The 21,395-nt window shown below is 44.8% G+C and overlaps 1 protein-coding gene across 2 annotated transcripts in view; it reads left to right on the top strand.

Annotated features, from left to right (window-relative positions):
* Positions 1-21,395, top strand: part of pgm3 (phosphoglucomutase 3) — a 128,443-nt gene that overhangs the window by 27,196 nt on the left and 79,852 nt on the right. For both annotated transcript variants that reach the window (XM_080200308.1, XM_080200307.1), the window contains exons 4-5: positions 19,779-19,846; positions 20,331-20,464. In XM_080200308.1, coding sequence (XP_080056434.1) covers positions 19,779-19,846; positions 20,331-20,464 — 202 coding nt within the window. The remainder of the gene's footprint in view (positions 1-19,778; positions 19,847-20,330; positions 20,465-21,395) is intronic.

Genomic DNA, 21,395 nt, shown 5'->3' with positions numbered 1-21,395 from the left:
TGGATCTGGGTCAGATAAGTTAGAATCAAAAAAGTTGGCAAGAAAATCAAGGGGAAATGAAAGGCAAACAAATGCAGAACTCCCTTGATGAAAGTGATGGAGGTTGAGAAAAGGTGTATTATTGTAGATGTTGGGTGGGTAATACAATTGAGAACCAGGCTGAATTTGGAAGGTTGCAAAGTGAAAAAGGAAGCAAAGAGAGAACATGTAAAGAAACTGGCAGTGAACATAAAATGTAATCCCAAAATCTTCTGTCAGCATTTAATAGTAAAAAGATGGTAAAAGGAGGAGTGGGGCTAATTCGGGGATTTACACATGGAGGGCATAGCAGAGGCATGAAATGAATATTTTGCACCTGTCTTTACCAAGGAAGAAGATGCTGCACAGCTCATGATGAAAGATCAGACACTTGAAGGATTTAAAATTGAGGAGGATGATTGGATAGTCTGTCTGCACTTAAAAGTTTGTTGTAAAAATCAGCCTGTTTTAACCCTTATACGATGGACAAATAACTTTGAGTAGACGTCTTATTAGTACAAACAATATTTAATTAAACCCACACAATCAATAATCACCCACCCGACCAACAATAAGTTATCTTACAGAAATGCTAGAATTCAAGTACAATACAAGACCTTGACTTAACTTTGTGTGACTGACAAATACCCAAACAGATACTGGCCTTTATCTGTGTGCTGGTCTTGGTAGTTGTCTGTGTAGTTTGGTCCTTTGCTCTGGTCTAGCATTCTGGCTGTAGTCTCTCTTTCTTCCTTCTTGGGTGTGGTGGCTCTCCTCTTGCTGGTGATGTTCACCATTGTTGTAGCTCATTCGTGGGATCAGAGAGAGAGAGAGATTCCTGGTTGTGCAGCATCCTTTATACCCTGTTTGGTTTCACGCCCTTTTTTTTGGCCATTGCCAATCAATCGATCCGGACTTGATCACCCTGATCGATAAGAGTCCAATCAGGTGTTACCACACCGATCTCTGGGTGTGTCCCTGGCGGCCATGCCTGTATGTGTTGTAGGCACATAGGTCACATTACCTTCCTCCTAAATAAGGATTCACGGTGCCTTTACGTCTGGCACACAACCCAGTGTGACCAGAAAGTCTCTTTCATCCTGGAGATGGCCCATATCCTGTGTATTCACTCGTCAGGGTTGCAGCCTGTTTGTCTGTCTTTAAACTGCAGCCTGTCGGTTTAGTTTCTTGCCCAGTTGTCCCAGAGTGCTTTACAAAACGCCATTTTAGATGGCCTGTTTGGCTACAAGTTGAAAAGGCTCCAGGACCAAATGAGATGCGTCCAAGGGAAGTGAGTGGAGATTGCAGAGATACGAGCCATTATTTTCATGGCTTTAAACTCTAGGATGGTACCAGAGGAATGGGGAATTGTAAATGGTACATCCTTGTGCAAAAGAGGGTGTAAAGGTAAGCCTTCAGGCCAGTAAGTTTAACTTTGGTGGATGGGAAACTTCTAAAAACAATCATGTGGGATGAAATTAATAATTCGTTACATGGACAAATTTGGGTTAATTAAGGAAAGCTAACATAGATATGGGAAAATCATGTTTGACTAACTAGTCAGAAATTTTTGAGGTGGTAACCAAGAGGGCTGATGATTGTAATGATGATGATTTGGGTACAGACATTTGATACAGTGCTGTGTAACAAAATTGTGAGCAAAGTTATAGGTTATTGAATAAGAGGGACAGTAGCAATGTGGATACACTTGGCTGTAGTTAATGGGTGTTTTTGAACTGGAAGGAAGTTTATTGTGGCATTCCTCAGGGGTCAGTGTTGAAATTTTTGCTGTTTTATATATATTTGGTATGCAGGGCACAAGTTTGAAAGTTGCAATTGATACAAAACTTGGAAGCATTGTGAATTGAGGAGGATGATAATGTGGAATTTCAAAATGATGTGGGCAAATTAGTGGGATGGGTGGATAGGTGGCAGATGAAGTTCAACAAAGTGATTCATTTTGATGGGAAGAACACTGAGTGATAACATCAAATAAAGGATACAACTCTGAAGGGATGTAGATGTAAAGGAGCCTGCATAATTATTAATAGACCATACAATCCAAGAGCATGGAAGTTATGTTAAATGCGTATTTTTAAAAAACTGGTTCCACCTAAGCTAGAAAAGTTGGCACTCTTTTGCTTGGAGAAGAGAAGACTGATGAGACTTGATAGAGATGTTCAAAATCATAAGGGAGCTGAAAAGAATAGAGGGGGACAAATTGTTTCCACTCGTGAAAATATCAAAAATGAGAGGCAAAGATTTAGGGAACTTTGCAAAATAGTCAATGGTGAAATGAAAAACCTTTCAAGTACCAAGTGGTTAAGATTTAGAATGTTAAATGTGGTGGAGACAGGTTTAATTGAGACATTCAAGAGGGAATTGGATAATTGTATGAAAAGGAAGAAGATGGAGGGAGGGGAATGGTGAGAAGTGAAACATTCATTTGGAGAACCAGCACAGACACAGTGGATTGATTTGCTGCAACAGCTCTGTGATTCTGTCTTAAATATTAGAGTATCCAGCATTCACAGTCTTTTAAGGGAATGTTCTGGAAAAGTGCTTTCTGATTTCACTCCTGAATGGCAGGCTCAAATTTTCAGATTAAACCTTCTTGTTCTAGATTCTGGATTTAGAGGAAATAGGATAGATGGAGCAATAAAACTATCCAATCCCACAATCATTTTAAATACCTTCTATTTGATTGCACCTTCACTCTTTTTTGAACTCTTAATACAAAATTAATAATTTTCATTATAAAATTTTACATGGTATAACCATAAATTTAACTTAATGTTAGTGTTCCCACCATGAAAACCTTTAAACAGCTTTTATGCAACCTTTTGCCATAATTTAGCCTTGTAAAACCTGATGTCACTCAAATAAATCTTTCTGTACCCCTTCCCAGTCCAATCTTTCCTGAGACTTGGAACCCAAACTCTGATAGGATCAGATCAAAGTTCTGTACAACTGAAAACTTTCTGTTTTCATAATTTGTAAATCTCAGGATCCCACATGCTTTTTGATTGCTTTCTCAAATTTTCATGCTGCTTTCAATGGTTTATGCACATATATTGGCCTCTCTATTCTTGGACCCTTTTTAGAACTGTACTTTTTAGTTCATATTGACTGTCCTTGTTTTTCAAACCAAAATGTATCACTTTGCACTTCTTTGTCCTAGATTCCATCTGCCTATTTCATCAGCCTGTATATGCCCTCTTGAAGTATGTCAGGCATCCTTCTCTCTGTTAACTTTATTTCCAAGTTTTGTGCTATTTGCAGGTAAGAATTGGTTCTAATATCAACCCCTACCCCTGGGGATCACCCTATACCCTCTTTTAGTCCAAATAACATCCATTCATCACTGCTCTCTTTTTCCTGTCTTTCAGTCAGTTTCATATTCATAATGCAAGTACCACTTTTATTTCATGGACTTCAGCTCAGAAGCCTATCGTATAACACTATCAAATACATTTTGGAAGTCCATATTAACCACATGTCTCTCTCTAACTCTCTCTCATCACACCCAAAAATCATTCAAGTTAAATATGATTTACTTTTATCATATCTGTTCAGGCTTTCCTTAATTAATCCACACTTGCCCAATTTTATCCCAAATTATTGTTTCTAAAACTTTCTGGCTATTAACATTTATACTGACTGGCCTGTAGTTGCTGGGTTTATTCTTGTAAATCTTTGAAGGTGGATATAACGTTAACAATTCTCCAGTGCTTTGGAACCACCCCTCCTCTATAAGGATGGGAAATTTAGCCAGTGCCTCCACAAATTGCCACCTTACTTTCCTCAACAACGTAGGATGCATTCTATCTCGTTCTATTGACATATCAACTTAAAGTACAACCAACCTTTCTCATACCTCATCTTTATAACTTTTTAGCCCATCAATTATCTCAGCTACCTCTTGTTTCACAATTATTTTGGTAGCTTCTTCCTTCTTAAACAAAAAAGAACAAGCTCATTTAGATCTGAGCCATGCCATCTGCTTCCATGCATTTTTGGTCCCAAATTGGCCCCCAGTCCTCTGTGTACAATTACTGAGACTCGCTTTCAATTCCAGATTTTATGAATTGACTTTAAATTCCATCATGACCCGGGACATTGTATCTCTGGATTACCAAAGCAAAAGCAAAATACTGCAGGTGCTGGAAATCTGAAATGATTCTGTGCACAATTTATATATGATGTGGAGATGCAGGCGTTGGACTGGGTAAACACAGTAAGAAGTCTCACAACACCAGGTTAAAGTCCAGTAGGCTTATTTGGTAGCAAATGCCACTAGCTTTCGGGGCTCTGCCCCTTCGTCAGGTGAGTGGGGAGTTCTGATCACAAACAGGGTATACAAAGACACACACTCAGTTTACAAAGTACTGATTAGAATGCGAGTCTTTACAGCTAATCAAGTCTTAAAGGTGCAGACAATGTGAGTGTCGACAGCATTAAGCATATGTTAAAGAGCTATGTATTGCCTCCAGACAGGATAATAAGTGAGATGTTGCAAGTCATGGGCGTTACAAATAGTCTGACATGAACACAAGATGCCACTTGCAGGGATCTGGGACCTGTTCTCTCAGATCCCTCCACATGTCAGTACTCCGAGGTATTCAGCGATTTACTGTGTAATTCACACCAGAATTTGGGGCAGGATCGACGGGGATGCAGGGAGAGAACGGATGAGATTACTGGGGATGCAGGGGAGTGGGCAGATGGCATTGCTGGGCGTGTGGGGGAGTGGGATCGCCAGGGTAGAGGGGGGCTGTGATTCACTGAGGATGGGATGGAGCGGGGTAGGGTGAACATGATCGTTGGGGAGGGGGTGAGGTGGGGATGGGCAGAAGGAGGAGGGGGAGGCTGGCAGTAACTCCAGGGAGGGGGAGGAGCAAGCGGGATCACGAGGAAAGGATGGCAGTTGGGGGGGATAGTCGAGGATGGGGGGGTAGAGTGGAGGCAGGCAGGATTGCTGGGGGGGTGAGGTGGGGGTGGGAGGGATTGCTGGGTATGGGGGGGGGAGTTATTGGGGAGCTGATGGTTGGGAGCGCCACGGATGGGAGCACAGGAGTGGACAGGACAATTGGGGATGGGGAGGGCGGGCGGGCAGGATTGCTGGGGGTGAGGTGGGGTGGATGGGTAGGATCACCGGACACAGGGGAGTTGGGGATGGGAGCTGGTGTGCGGGCTTGCCGGGGGGTTGAGGTTGGGGAGCGGGCAGTTAGGATTGCCGCGGATGGAGGGGTGCGTGGGCAGTGGGATCGTGGGTAGGGGTGATGGGCGGGCAGGGGTCGCAGAGAAGGAATTACCCGGGATGCAGGAGGGGTGGTGGGGGAGCGCCCAACCATATCGTCCACCCCCTGCCCCGCCCACCTCCACACTCACCTTGCCAGCACCCCGCCCCGTCCCACCTAAAAATTAACCAGAAAATGAACATAAGAAATAGGAGCAGGAGTCGGCCATCTAGCCCCTCGAGCCTGCCCCGCCATTCAGTAAGATCATGGCTGATCTGTCGTGGCTCAGTTCCACTTTCCCGCCCTCTCCCCATAACCCTTAATCCCCTTGCCTATCAAAAACCTATCAACCCGCATCTTAAATATATTTAGCCAGGCAGCCTCCACCACTTCAACGGGCAGAGAATTCCAGAGATTCATCACCCTTCGAGTGAAGAAGTTCCTCCTCAACTCCGTTCTAAACCACTCCCCCCCCCCCACTTTATCTTGAGGCTGTGCCCTCTAGTCCTACTGTCCTTACTGAGCGGGAAGAGCCTCTCCACCTCTATCCTATCCATCCCATTCATCATCTTACATGTCTCAATGAGATCTCCCCACATTCTTCTAAACTCTAACGAGTACAAGCCTAGTTTATTCAGCCTCTCTTCACAGTTCAACCCCCTCAACTCCGGACTAACCGTACTAACTCTTCAGAAAGACTGAGAAATATTTATACTGTGCTCCAGTGAGATTCCTCCTCCTGTAGCACCAAGGGAGTGAACGGGTAAACAAAAACTAGCACCTGACTAGCAGGTGCTTCATCAATCAGAGCTGCTTTACGGTTCATGCATGTCTTTGTAATTTCTCTGAAAATTTGCTCCTCCGGTTCCTTCCTGTGTTCCTTTTTCACACAGAGGGTCGTGGGGGTATGGAATGCACGACCAAGTAAGGTGGTGGAGGCAGGCACGCTGGACTTGTTTAAGGTTTACTTAGGCACATGAGTGAAACAGGGATGGAGGGTTATGGGAGACGGTTTTAAAAAGGGTCAGAGCCTCGGGACGATACTGGAAATGTAATGCTACATGTTAACGTTTTGTCTCTTTTAATCCGCAGGTGTGTCGGTCCACCTTGTTGTCTAAAGAGGGGCATGCACATCGTGGGTCGTGTGTGGGCTGCTCTTGGATGTTTCGAGACTGGCCTAGTACTTCACGTCATTGTGTGTGCTTAAACCTGGACCAGCAGATAGGCACCACATTAGCTCAGTGACTATCGCTGCTAGCTGTGCAGATACATGGATTTGGGCCGGTGTCTGTGGGAATTTGCGCATTCTCCCTGTGGTTGCGTGGGTTTCCTCCGGGTGCTCCGGTTTCCTCCCACACCCCAAAGATGTGCTCTTAGGCTGATTGGTGTACCAAATTGTCCCTACACTATTCTCCCCTGAATCTGGTTACAATATGGGTACCATTCGCAAACACACGGGGCAAGGTAGATGTAGGAAAATGCTTTAAGATGGCGGCGTGGGCTCATTGGGCCGAAGGGCCTGTTTCCCGTGCTGGGTTGTTCTTTGTTTTTTGTTCCCATTATAGGCCTACAGAATACAGCTAGTAGGGCAATAGCAGTGCGTATGTAGGCGTTGCAAATTGGTGCTCTGACTGAACCAGTGAATGCACCTCCTTCTCAATAAACGTTCTCCCTGACTTCAAAGATGGCAGTTGGAGGAAGTTGCCCAGCGAGTCTCAACATCGACTCTGAACCCCTTAAAGACAAAGAACAACCCAGCACGGGAAACAGGCCCTTCGGCCCAACGAACCCGCACCGCCATCTTAACAAAGCATTTTCCTTCACCTACCTTGACCCGTGTGTATGCGAATGGTACCCCTATTGTAACCAGATTCAGGGGAGAATAGTGTAGGGTCAATTTGTTACACCAATCAGCCTAAGAGCACTTCTTTGGGGTGTGGGAGGAAACCGGAGCACCCGGAGGAAACCCACGCAACCACAGGGAGAATGCGCAAACTCCCACAGACACTGGCCCAAATCCATGTATCTGCACAGCTAGCAGTGATAGTCACTGAGCTAATGTGGTGCCCATCTGCTGGTCCAGGTTTAAGCACACACCGTGACGTGAAGTACTAGGCCACTCTCGAAACATCCAAGAGCAGCCCACGCACGACCCACCATGTGCATGCCCCTCTTTAGACAACAAGGTGGACCATCACACCTGTGGATTAAAAGAGACAAAACATTAACATTGTAGTATTACATTTCCAGTATCGTCCCGAGGCTCTGACCCTTTTTAAAACTGTCGCCTATAACCCTCCATCCCTGTGTCACTCATGTGCCTATCTAAGTAAACCTTAAACAAGTCCAGCATGCCTGCCTCCACCACCTTACTTGGTAGCGCATTCCATACCCCCACGACCCTCTGTGTGGAAAAACCTCCCTCTAGTATCCAAATTATACATCTCCCCCCTCACCCTTAGCTCGTGACCCCTTGTGATATTTGTTTCCAATCTAGGAAAAAGCCTGCCACTGTTGACTCTATCTATACCCTTCATTATTTTATACACCTCTATCAGATCCCCCCCTTAATCTCCATCTTTCTAAGGAGAAAAGCCCCAGTTTACCCAATCTTTCGTCATATCCCAGTCCTTCCATACCAGGCAGCATCCTGGTAAACCTCCTCTGCGCACTCTCCAGGGTCTCCATGTCCTTCCGGTAGTAAGGTGACCAGAACTGGACGCAGTACTCCAAATGCGGCCTAACCAACGTTCTGTACAACTGAAGCATGAGACGCCAGCTCTTATACTCTATACCCCTTCCTATAAAGGCTAGCATTCCATAAGCTTTCTTCGCAACCTTCTCCACCTGGGTTGTCACCTTCAGAGACTTGTGCACTTGCACTCCCAAGTCCCTCTGCATTTCTATACTCTTAATTGGTCTACCTTTTATCATGTAACTCCTCCCTGCATTATTCCTTCCAAAATGCACCACCTCGCATTTGTCAGGATTAAATTCCATCTGCCAACTATCTGCCCAGCATACTAGCCTATCTATATCCTGCTGTGTCACCTGACAATCTTCCTCACTATCCGCCAATCCTGCCATCTTGGTGTCATCTGCAAACTTGCTGATCACACCACGTACGCCCTCTTCCAAGTCGTTTATATATATTATGTAGAGGAGGTCCCAGTACAGAGCCCTGCGGCACACCTCTGGTGACAGACCTCCAGCTTGAAAAGGACCCTTCCACTACTACTGTCTCCTGTTGCCTAGCCAGTTTTCAATCCATCTAGATACCTGTCCCTGTATCCCATGTGCCTTAACCTTTTCTACCAGCCTACCGTGAGGGACTTTGTCAAACGCCTTACTGAAATCCATATAGATGACATCAACGGCTCGCCCATCGTCAACCGTTTTTGTCACCTCAAAAAATTCTACCAGATTCGTAAGGCAAGACCTCTCCTGAACAAGCCATGTTGTGTATCCCTAATCAGATCGCAACGCTCCAAATACTTATACACCCTATCCCTAACAATTTTCTCCAACAATTTTCCTACCACTGATGTCAAACTCACCGGCCTATAATTACCAGGGTTATCCCTACTGCCCTTTTTAAACAGCGGTACCACATTAGCTATCCTCCAGTCCTCTGGGACCTCACCTGTGTCCAAAGAAGAGACAAAAATTTGCATCAGAGGCCCAGCAATTTCATCTTTCACCTCCCTAAGCAGCCTGGGATAAATGCCATCAGGCCCCAGAGCTTTATCAGTTTTTATGCCTTCTAAAAACCCTAATACTTCCTCCCTCGTAATGGAATTCTCCTTCAACTCATCTACAGCTCCCTCCAAGGCATTACAAGACACCAAGCCCCTCCCCTTCATGAATACCGATGCAAAGTATTCATTCAGGATCTCCCCCATTCCCTCAGACTGAATGCATAGTTCCCCTCCTTTGTCCCTAAGAGGACCTATTTTCCCTCCAATCACCCTCTTGTTCCTAATATGAGTAAAATGCCTTTGGATTTTCCTTAATCCTGTCAGCCAAAGCAATTTCATGCCCCCTTTTCGCCCTTCTAACTCCCCTTTTAAGCTCCCTCCTGCTCTCTCTATATTCCTCCAGCGCGCTCTCCGTTCCCAGTTGTTTAGACCTAACATATGCCGCTCTCCTCTTCCTGACCAAGTCCTCAATATCCCCTGTAATCCACGGCTCTCTGATCCTGCCTTTCCCATCCTTCCTTTCCCATCCTTCCTCTTTACCGGCACATGCCTTTCCTGCAACATTATCAGTTTGCCCTTGAAAGCCTCCCACTTGCCAACCGTGGACTTGCCCGTTAACAGCCTCTCCCAATCAGTGTCCTTCAGCTCCTTCCTAATCCGGCTATAGCTCGCCTTCCCCCAGTTCAGCACCCTCCCCTTCGGACGGCACTCATCCTTTTCCATTTTTATCCTAAAGTAGACAGACTTGTGGTCACTGTTAGCCACATGTTCGCCTACTGCAACCTCAACCACCTGCACAGGCTCGTTACCCAAAACTAAATCCAGTATAGCCCCCTCCCTAGTCAGGCTAGTTACGTACTGCTCCAAGGATCCTTCCAGCACACATTTTACAAATTCCTCCCCATCCGTATCCCCAGCTCTAGACACCTTCCAATCCATTCCAGGAAGATTAAAGTCATCCACTACAACCACCCTATTCTTTGTGCACCTATCTAAAATGTCTTTATAAATGCCTTCCTCCACTGCCCTTGGGCTGTTGGGTGGCCTATAGTACACCCCTAGCACAGTAATCGCTCCCTTCCTATTCCTCAACTCCACCCACAGCGACTCAAATCCCTAACTCCTCCATTTTGTCCTCCCTCTGCACGGCTGTGATGTGCTCCTTAACTAACAACGCCACCCACCACCTCTCTTCAACCCTCCTGTGTCACACCTAAAACACTTATACCCAGGAATATTCAGCTGCCAGTCCTGCCCTTCCTTTAACCACGTCTCCGTCACTGCCACCACATCTAAATTCCTCACGAACATCAAGGCCCTAAACTCATCCGTTTTACCCGTTACACTCCTCGCATTAAAACAGACGCAATCCAACCCTCCAGGCCCTCTTGGATCTTCATTTCCCCTGATAATTTTCCTTTCAACCAAACCTACTCTGTCACCCAACTCGCTCCCGATCCCAGAGCCTAATAAGCTATCAGTCTCATCCTCCCCCCCCCCCCCCCCATATTAGTCTAAACCCTGCCGAAACACTCCAGCTAACCTCCCAGCTAAGATATTTGTCCCCCTCCCATTCAAATGTTCCCTATCCCTCCTGTACAGGTGCCCTTCTCTCACAAATATTTCCCAGTGATCGACAAAAGTAAAGCCCACTACCTTGCACCAATCCCTCAGCCATGCATTCAGCTGCATGATCTCATTATTCCTAGCCCTGCTGTTACTAGGCAGTAGCCCAGAGAATGCCACCCTGGAGGCCCTGCTCTTCAGCTTGGCCCCCAACTCCCTAAATTGCCTACGTACATCCCCCTGTGTCCTTTTCTCCTGTGTGTATAATTACATCAGCCTGGGTCCCCTCACCCTTCAAAATTCCCTCTATCCTCTCTGATACGTCCTGTACCCCTGCTCCAGGGAGGCAGACTACTATCCTGGAGTCATGCTTTTGCCATCAGAACCCCCTATCAATTCCTTTGACCCTCCCATCCCCCAACACTATCTCATTGCCAGCCCCCTTCCTTCCCTCTGAGGCATTCTGACCCTCCTGACATTCCTTTTGTACCCCTGTCGATGCCTTTTGGGGGGCCACTGGGGTGGTCTTTGGACCAGGACTCTTTGTCGTCTTCTTCGTCGTCGTCTTCGTCGTCGTCTTCTTCGTCGTCGTCGTCGTCTTCTTCTTCGTCATCGTCGTCTTCTTCGTCGTCGTCGTCTTCGTCGTCGTCGTCGTCTTCGTCGTCGTCGTCGTCTTCGTCGTCGTCGTCGTCTTCTTCGTCGTCGTCGTCTTCTTCGTCGTCTTCGTCGTCGTCGTCGTCGTCTTCTTCGTCGTCGTCGTCTTCTTCTTCTTCTTCTTCTTCGTCGTCTTCTTCTTCTTCTTCTTCTTCCTCCTCCTAACAGTTACCCACCCGTCCTGTCCCCCAGGCCCTGGGACCTCCACTTGTCCATGGTTCATAGCCAGAAACTCCTCATTCTCCCTGACCAGAAATGCATCCTCTAAACGCAGCTCTAGTTGCCTGACCCGGGCCCTCAAACGCTGCAGCTCTAAACACTTGACGCAGACGTGGGCCTTCGGGAGACGTGATGCCTCCAAGAACTCCCACATGTGGCACCTAACACAGCTAAAGCATCTCCCCGTAGCCCCTGCCATGTCCTGACCTCCCTTGGAATTATATATACCGAAATGGAACACGGGAAAGATGGAACCAGCAACTCACCTTGCCTAAGCCCAGTGAGCCAAAGCCCTCATAGCTCTCACTCTGCTCCCACTCTCGACCCTGCCCGCTGTCTATTACTGCCTTTTTATACCCCCTGCTCTCCCTTCCCGACTAGCCCCTCGCCTGACTTCCGCTATGGAAATGAAAAGTACTCACAAAAACCCCACGAACCGGAAATGCAGTCAAAAGCTTTTAAAGTAAAATCAAACACTCACCACAGCCACCAGGTACACTGCTCCGGAGAACAATGAGTCTCATGGCATCAAGTCAAACAGCAGCAACTTCCTGCTGATACTGCATTCCGACCACCCCCCCCCCCAACTGCTGATTCAGTACCTCTCCATGTTGAATATCACTTGGAGGAAGCACTGAATGTTGCAAGAGTGCAAAATGTACTCAAGGTGGGGCATTTCAGTGTTCAATACTGAATGGCTTAGTAGTGCCACCACATACCCAGCTGGCCAAGTCCTAAAGGACATAGCTGCTAGATGATGAGGAAACCAAAAAGAAGGGAAAACATACTTGACATTATCCTTACTGATCTGCCTGCTGCAAATGCATCTGTCCATGACAGTATTAGCGGGAGAGACCACAGCACAGTCCTTCTGGATGTGAAGTCCCATCCTCACATTGAGGACGTCACCATTGGCATTGCCATTGTGCTACGTGGGATAGTTTAGAACGCATGTTCACAGACTCCACAAATATCCCCATCCTCAATGATGGAACAGCCCAGTTAGTGTAAAAGTTAGTGAAGCATTTGCAACTGTCTTCAGCCATAAGTATGGAGGAGATGATCCATCTCAATCTCCTTTAGAGATCCCCAGCGTCACGGATATCAGTCTTTAGCCAATTTGATTCACTCCACTGATATCAAGAAATAGAACATAGAACATTACAGCACAGTACAGCCCTTCGGTCCTCGATGTTGCGCCGACCTGTGAAACCAATCTAAAGCTTTCTAATCTGCACTACTCCAATATCATCCATATGTTAATCCAATGACCATTTAAATGCCCTTAATGTTGGCAAGTCCATTACTGTTGCAGGCAGGGCATTCCATGCCCTTACTACTGAGTAAAGAACCTACCTCTGACATTTGTCCGATATCTATCACCCCTCAATTTAAAGCTATGTCCCCTCATGTTAGCCATCTCCATCCGAGGAAAAAAGCCCTCACTGTCACCCTATCTAATCCTTTGATTATCTAATATGCCTCTATTAAGTCACCTCTTAACTCTAATGAAAACAGCCTCAAGTCCCTCAGCCTTTTCTCATAAGACCTTCCCACCATGCCAGGCAACATCCTGGTAAATTTCCTCTGCACCCTTTCTAATGCTTCACATCCTTCCTATAATGAGGCAGCCAGAACTGTACGCAGTAGTCCAAGTGCGGCTGCACCAGAGTTTTGTACAGTTGCAACATGACCTCATGGCTCCGAAACTCAATCTCTCTACCAATAAAAGCTAACGCACTGTACGCCTTTTTAACAACCCTATCAACCTGGGTGCCAACTTTCAGGGATCTATACACATGGACACCGAGATCTCTCTGCTCATCCACACTACCAAGTATCTTACCGTTAGCCCAGTATTCTGTATTCCTGTTACTCCTTCCAAAGTGAATCACTTCACACTTTTCCACATTAAACTCCATTTGCCACTCTTCAGTCCAGCTCTGCAGCTTATCTATGTCCCTCTGTAACCTGCAACATCCTTCTGCACTGTCCACAACTCCACCGACTTTAGTGTCATCCGCACATTTACTAACCCATCCTTCTATGCTGTCATCCAGGTCATTTGGGGCAGTGGTCCCAAAACAGATCCTTGCGGTATACCACTAGTAACTGAACTCCAGGATGAACATCTCCCATCAACCACCCATCCTCTGTCTTCTTACAGCTAGCCAATTTATGATCCAAACTGCTAAATCACCCTCAATCCCATGCCTTCGTATCTTCTGCAATAGCTTACTGTGGAGAACCTTGTCAAACGCTTTACTGAAATCCATATACACCACATCAACTGCTTTACCCTCATCCAGCTTTTTGCTCATCTTCTCAAAGAACTCAGTAAGGTTTGTGAGGCACGACCTACCCTTCACAAAACTGTGTTGACTATCCCTGATCAAATTATTCCTTTCTAGATGATTATAAGTCCTAACTCTTATAATCCTTTCCAAAGCTTTGCCCACAACAGAAGTAAAGCTCACTGGTCTATAATTACCAGGGCTGTCTCTACGCACCTTCTTGAACAAGGGGACATTTGCTATCCTCCAGTCTTCTGGCACTGTTCCTGTAGACAATGATGACCTAAAGATCAAAGCCAGAGGCGCTGCAATCCCCTCCCTAGCCTCCCAGAGAATCCTAGGATAAATCCCATCTGGCCCAGGGGACTTATCTATTTTCATACTTTCCAGAATTGCTAACACCTCCTCCTTATGAACCTCAATCCCATCTAGTCTAATAGCCTGTATCTCAGTATTCTCCTCGACAACATTGTCTTTTTCCTGAGTGAATACTGACGAAACTGGAATTGACCATTTCAGCTACTTAATCAAAGACCTTCCTGCCACCCATCATAAAGTCAGAACTGCAGGTCTTCATTGGTAATTGCATAATGCTGTGCACCATCATGACTTCTCAGATACTGAAGCAGTCCATGTCAAAATGCAGCAAGGCATAGACAATATCCAGGCTTGGGCTGACAAGTGGCAAGTAATACTTGTTCCACGTAAGTGCCAGCTGGTGACAGTCAACAACAAGAAGAGTCTGATGGAACACTCTCCATCATGGATGAGTGCATCTCTGTCAAAAATTACAAGCTTGACACCACGCAGGACAAAGCAGTTGCTTGATTGGCATGCCTTTCCTGAACACTCACTCTCTACCACCACCGCACATTGGCAGCAGAGTGTACTATCTAAAAGATCCACTGCAGGAACTCATCAAGACTTCATAACTTCCAAAATCTTAGCCACTACCTTAGAGTCATCAAAATTTTACAGTATGGCAAAAGGCCCTTTGGCCCATTGTGCGTGCACCAGCCATCATACACCTATCTATTCTAATCTCATCTTCCAGCACTTGGTCCATAACCTTGTATGCTATGACATTTCAGTTGCTCATTTAAATGCTTCTTGCATGTTGAGGGTTCCCACCTAAATCACCCTTTCAGACAGTGAGTTCCAGATTTCACCATCTTTTAGGTGAAAAAAGATTTTCCTCAATTGTCCTGCCCCTCACCTTAAATCTATGCCCTCTGGCTATTGACTCCTCTACTAGGTCAGAGTCATACAGCACAGAAAAGGCCCTTTGGCTCATTGAATCTGCAGTGACAACTACCAGCAAAGGCAAGCTAATCCCTTTTTCCTGCACTTGTCCCATATCCTTGAATGGTATGTTTCACGTGCTCATCCAAATTATTTTTAGGTTGTCCAGGCAGTGCATTCCAGATTCCCCTGAGTGAATTTCTTTTTCTCAAATCCCCTCTGAATCTCTTGCCCCTTACCCTAAAACTATGCCCCCTCCATGATTAAACCCTCAACCAAGGGGAACAACTGCTCCCTACTTACCCTGTCCATATCCCTTGTAATCTAAATACCTCAATCATGTCCCCCTTCAGCTTTCTCTGCTCTAGAGAAAACAATTCAAACTTATTTAGTGTCTCCTTTTAGCACAAATGCTCCATCCCAGGCAACATCTTCTATCCTCTCTAGTGCCTTGATTAAAATAAAATCAAAATGCTAGAAAAACTCAGCTGGTCTGGCAGCATCTGTGGAAAGAGAAACAGACAGCATTTCAAGTCCAATATGACTCTCCTTTGGCTTTGGTTACTGTACTACCAATCTGTGATTCATTCAGTGCTGTAAGATGCATGTTCTAATACTTGCCTGATTTTTTTTTTTGCTGGACTAGTAATCCAAGATCCAGGACAATGGTCTGGGGACCCAGATTCAAATCCCGCCACAGCAGATGGTGAAATTTGAATTCAGTAAAAAAAAATCTAGAATTAAAAACCTAATTAATGATGACCATGAAATCATTGTCAGTTAGTCAGTAATGTTCTTTAGGAAATAAGTTTTTTTAAAAATCATGTTCTACTGACATGAAGAAATATTGTGCACGCATGCAGATTTTTTAAGTTTTCAGAGTGTTAATGGAAGCATTCACTTTCTCAGCACTGAGACCACATAAAGCAAGTTAATAGATCTCAAATTGCTGTGGATGTGTGCTTCACTTAGTGTCTCAGGAATACATACAAAATCAGTTTGGAAACTATGACTCTGGACTTGCATAAAATGACTATTTATGTAGTGCCATGAAGCAGAAAGGGGAAAAGTTTCTTCCTATTTACTCTATCTATGTCCCTCATAATTTTGTACACCTCAATTAGGTCAGCCCTCAGCTTTCTCTGCTCTAAGGAGATCAACCCAACATAACCAGCCTCTTCATAGCTGAAACATTTCAGCCCAGGCAACATCTTGGTGAATGTCCTCTGCACCCTTTCTAGTGCAATCACTTCTTTCCTGCAGTCTGGGTACCCGAACTGTACACTGTAGTCTAATTCCATCATAGCCTCCCTGTTCTGATGTTCCATGCCTCAGTTGATAAAGGCAAGTATCTCATATGCCTTTTTAACCACCTTATCTATCTGTCCTGCAGCCTTCAGGGATTTTTGGACCTGTACCACCTTGTCCTCTGTACTTCCTGTTGTCCTACATTCATTGTGTATTCTTTTGCCTTGTTAGAGTGGGGATTAATGGGTGCCAATCGGATTGGCGGTTGGTGACTGGTGGAGTGCCCCAGGGGTCGGTGCTGGGGCCTCAGCTATTTACCATTTATATAGATGATCTGGAGGAGGGAACCGAGTGTATGGTGTCGAAATTTGCTGATGACACCAAGATTGGTGGAACGGCAAATTGCGCAGAGGGTGTGGAGAGTCTGCAGAAGGATCTAGATAGGCTGGGCGAATGGGCCAGGAACTGGCAAATGGAATTTAATGTTGGCAAGTGCGAGGTGGTCCACTTTGGTAGGAATAATGGTAGGAAGGACTTACTTACGGGGTGAAAAACTGCAGCAGGCGACGGTGCAGAGGGACCTCGGGGTCCTTGTGCATGAGTCGCAAAAACCCAGCCTGCAGGTGCAGCAGGTGGTCAGGAAGGCGAATGGGATGCTGGCCTTCATAGCGAGGGGGATTGAATATAAAAGTAGGGAGGTCTTGCTGCAGCTGTATAGGGCATTGGTGAGGCTGCAGCTGGAGTACTGTGTGCAGTTTTGGTCGCCGCACTTACGCAAGGATATTTTGGCCTTGGAGGGAGTGCAGAGGAGGTTTACTAGGCTGATACCAGAGTTGAGGGGATTGAGCTATGAGGAGAGGCTGAATAAACTAAGCTTGTACTCGTTAGTGAGGGGAGATCTCATTGAGACGTATAAGATGATGAATGGGATGGATAGGATAGAGGTGGAGAGGCTCTTCCCGCTCAGAAAGGACAGTAGGACTAGGGGGCACAGCCTCAAGATGAAGGGGGGGCAGTTTAGAACGGAGTTGAGGAAGAACTTCTTCACTGAAAGGGTGGTGAATCTCTGGAATTCTCTGCCCGTTGAAGTGGTGGAGGCTGCCTCGCTCAATATTTTTAAGACGCGGGTTGATGGGTTTTTGATGAACGAGGGGATTAAGGGTTGTGGGGAGAGGGCGGGAATGTGGAACTGAGCCATGACAGATCAGCCATGATCTTATTGAATGGCGGGGCAGGCTCGAAGGTCTAGATGGCTTACTCCTGCTCCTATTTCTTATGTTCTTATGTTCTTATTATGTTCTAGTCCTTTCAAAATGCATCACTTCACACTTAACAGGATTAAATTCCATTTCCCATGGTTCAGCACATCTGACCAGCTTTCAGCGCCTTGTAATCTAAGGCTTTCCTCCTTGCTATTTACCACACTACCAATTTTCGTGTCACCTGCAAATTTACTGATCATTCCCTCCCACATTCCCATCTGGATCATCATATACATTACAAACAGCAAGGGACTCAGCAATGGACATAGGCTTCCAGTCACAAAAACAGCCTTCAACCATCACCCCCTGTCAGTAAGCTAATGTTGGATCCAATTTGTCAAATTCCATGGGCTCTTACCTTGATCAGTCAGTCTTTCTAGGATGCATCTCACCTGGGCTGGGAGATTTATCCATTTTTAAACCCGCTAAAACCTCTGCCTCAATGCTAATTCATAGTTCCCCCTCTCTGCTTTTTATCCCTACATCATCCTTCTCCATTAGTAAACAAATGGATCTAGAAGGACAAAGGCATCAGATGCATTGGCACAGCACCACCTAGAAATTGCCCCCCACCCACATGTCACCCACCATCCAACATTACCATCCTTTCACTGTCGAAAGTGGGCCAAAACCTTGGAATTCCCTCCTTAAAAGTATTGTGCATGTGTCTACACCACAGGAACTGCAGTGCTTCAAGAAGATGCTTCATGGCATACCAGTATTAGTACGTTTTGACAAAATCATTTACTGGGCAGCAGCATTGCTGGCTGGGCCACCCCATTGCCCGTTTTAGAAGGCATTTGAGAGTCAACCACGTTGCTGTGGATCTGGAGTCACGTGCAGGCCAGACCAGTTAAGATTTCTTCCCCTAAAGGACATTAAAAAAACAACTGCTTCGCTAATGAAAATTGTAGTGAAAATACCACTGTGCCACCACCTACCCTGAGTCATTGGACTAGCGATAATTCAAGATACCCAGGCGATGCTCCAAGGATCAAGTTTCGAATCCCAACACAGCAGATGTTGAAATTTGAATTCAGTAAAAATATGGAATTAAAGTCTAATAATCAAATCACTGCTGATTGTCATAAAAATCTATCTGGTTCACTAATGTCCTTCAGGGAAAGAAATCTGCCATCTTAATTTGGCCTGGCTTGCATGTGACTCCAGAGCCACAGCAATGTGGTTGACTCTTAAAGTGCCTGTTGAAATGATGTAGCAAGCCACTCAGTTCAAGGGTAAATGCTGGCCCAGCCAGCAACACTTACATCCCACGATTGAATTTAAAACAAATTGGAGGATGGACAACAAATAAAGCAAGGTTTTGTCTTAGAGTCATACAGTCATAGAGATCCACAGCATGGAAACAGGCCCTTTGGCCCAACATGTCCATGCCGCCTTTTTTTTAAGCCCCTAAGCTAGTCCCAATTGCCTATGTTTGGCCCATATTCCTAAAAACCTCTTATCCATGTAACTGTCTAAATGCTTTTTAAAAGACAAAACTGTACCCACCTCTACTACTACCTCTGGTAGCTTGTTCCAGACACTCACCACCCTCTTTGTGAAAAAATTGCCTTCATGAAGAAAAAATCAGCTGTTGTCGGGGACTGGGCCAGAGTTTCTCTGGTGTTTAGGGAAACTGTTTTCAAATCTTCATCTTCAAACTGTTCTGAGTCTCAAGAGCGTTGGACTGCAGAATTCAACAAACAACCTCAATCCCAGTATCACGTGAGCATTAGTCTGTGCTGTGTTAAACCTCTGAAAAGGGTCTTTTGTCTATGGGAAATGGTGGCTTAGGTGCACTTAGTTCCTGTAAATTAATTTTTTTTAAAAAAACTGAACCTTTGAGAGTGTGTGTGCTCCTGACTGCTGCAAATGTAGGAGTGTGCTGTCCCCGCAATCGATCCCTGACTGAGTCTAAAAGCACAAGCAAATCCTCCCACCGACCGAGCCTCTGTGTATGTATCCCCCATAGCTTACAAGTGCATGTGCAATCCATGTTCAACCCCTCTCCACTGCACTGAGCTTGCAGTGTAAAGGCATCTGTTGACCTCTGCTAACACGATTTGGTGTTGTGAGATTGTAATGCTCCAGCAGGTATCATAGCAGCAAGGACGCCCTTTATTGGATTTGTGCTGAATTCATCTCTACAATGCATTATTTTGTAAACAATTAATAATTTTTTGTCTCATTGTGTGGCAATAAAAAAAGTGTGTTTTCAGAAGCTTTAAATGGTTAGCATCTTCAATGCAAGGTATTGCTGGGTATTATGCATATTGTTTGTGTGTCACTGTTCAGAACCTGTAATTTTGTACTCTGTATGTATTTTAATTTCAGGCCCAGTAGTCTAAAACTTGTCCAGGCTGTTATTGATGGGGTGACTGCCTTAGGTGGAACTTATCAAGGTACGTGCCAAAATCAGGATAGCAACTGTATTTTCGGAAACTGATCTTGATGCCTGTATTTACTGGTATCCAAACACGAGGAATGTTTATACTAAAGTTTAGCACTAGCATACCAATGAACATGTGTATACACTGTATAATGACTTAAAGGTGCAAATACTTGTGTATCATTCACAATGTTGACACACAGTGGTTGACACGCTTGAGTGTCAGAATTTGATAATATCCCAACTGGTTATGGCTGCTGTTACTTGAGATTCATATAAAACATTCAACCAATCACACTGTTCTTTGTAAATACTATTGTCAGTTTGTTTCAAAGTCCCTTCTAAAAAGCAATTGGGATCATGTTATGCTATCTCAATTTTACATGGGGAGCCATCTTGTGTTGTGATCTTGAATTTCCCAGCAAGTGACAAAGCTAAAATCGGGAGGATGATATTACTGAGGTGTTAATGTTAAATTATATGATTTTTTGTTGTAGACTATGGCCTTGTAAGCACCCCACAGCTGCATTATATGGTCTGCTGTTGTAATACCATGGAGCAATATGGGACTGCTACAGTTGAAGGATACTATCGGAAACTTTCTCAGGCTTTTATTGCCTTGACTAAGCAGGTATATTTATTATCTATAGGAAGACAATTTTGAGGCTAAAAAGAATACCGTATTGGAGACATCAGAAAAAACTAAATTCTGTACTACACAGGAAGGATTATCCTTTAACAATCATGCAGGTGTTGTAACAATTTGCTCAATATAAATCAATTATTACTTAATCTAGTGCTGTTCCCAAGTGACATTATCCTTAAAAGAGGCCAACATCTGTCCTTAAAAAAAAAGGCCAAATGACACTATCCCTGCTTTTCTGATCAATAGCAGTTTGTTTTGATTTGCAATAACAGTGCATAATGTCAAAGAATATGACCTTTACTGGTCCAGTATAATCAACATGTCATGGAATAGTACTGCTTTGGTTGACAAAATTCTGGAAAAATTCATCTGGTCTGGAACGTCTTGTGAAAAGGGAAACAGACAGCATTCTAAAGCCAATATGACTCTCCCTTGGCTTTGGTTACACTGTGCTATCAATTTATGTTTCATTCAGAGCTGTAAGATACCTGTTCTAATATCTACCTAACTTAGGGGAAGGTGGTGTCATGGTGGTATTATTTTTGTTGGACTGGTAATCCAAGATTCAGGGCAATGGTCTGGGAACGTGGGTTTAAATTCCACCACAGCAGATGGTGAAATTTGAATTCAGTAAAAGAGAGTCTAGAATTAAAAGTCTAATTAATGATAACCATGAAACCATTGTCAATTAGTCATAAAATGTTCTTTCGGGAATTAATTTTTAAAAATATCATACTCTACTAATATAGAACCATAAAATACTACAGCACAGAAACAGGCCCTTTGGCCTTTCTTGGCTGTGCCGAACCATTTTTTTACCTAGTCCCACTGACCTGCACCTGGACCATATCCCTCCACACCCCTCTCATCCATGTACCTGTCCAAGTTTTTCTTAAATGTTAAAAGTGAGCCTGCA

Source organism: Carcharhinus amblyrhynchos, chromosome 12 (assembly GCF_965287045.1).
Source record: "Carcharhinus amblyrhynchos chromosome 12, sCarAmb.v2.hapA, whole genome shotgun sequence".
Lineage (NCBI taxonomy): Eukaryota > Metazoa > Chordata > Chondrichthyes > Carcharhiniformes > Carcharhinidae > Carcharhinus > Carcharhinus amblyrhynchos.
This window is presented reverse-complemented; position numbering and strand designations above follow the sequence as displayed.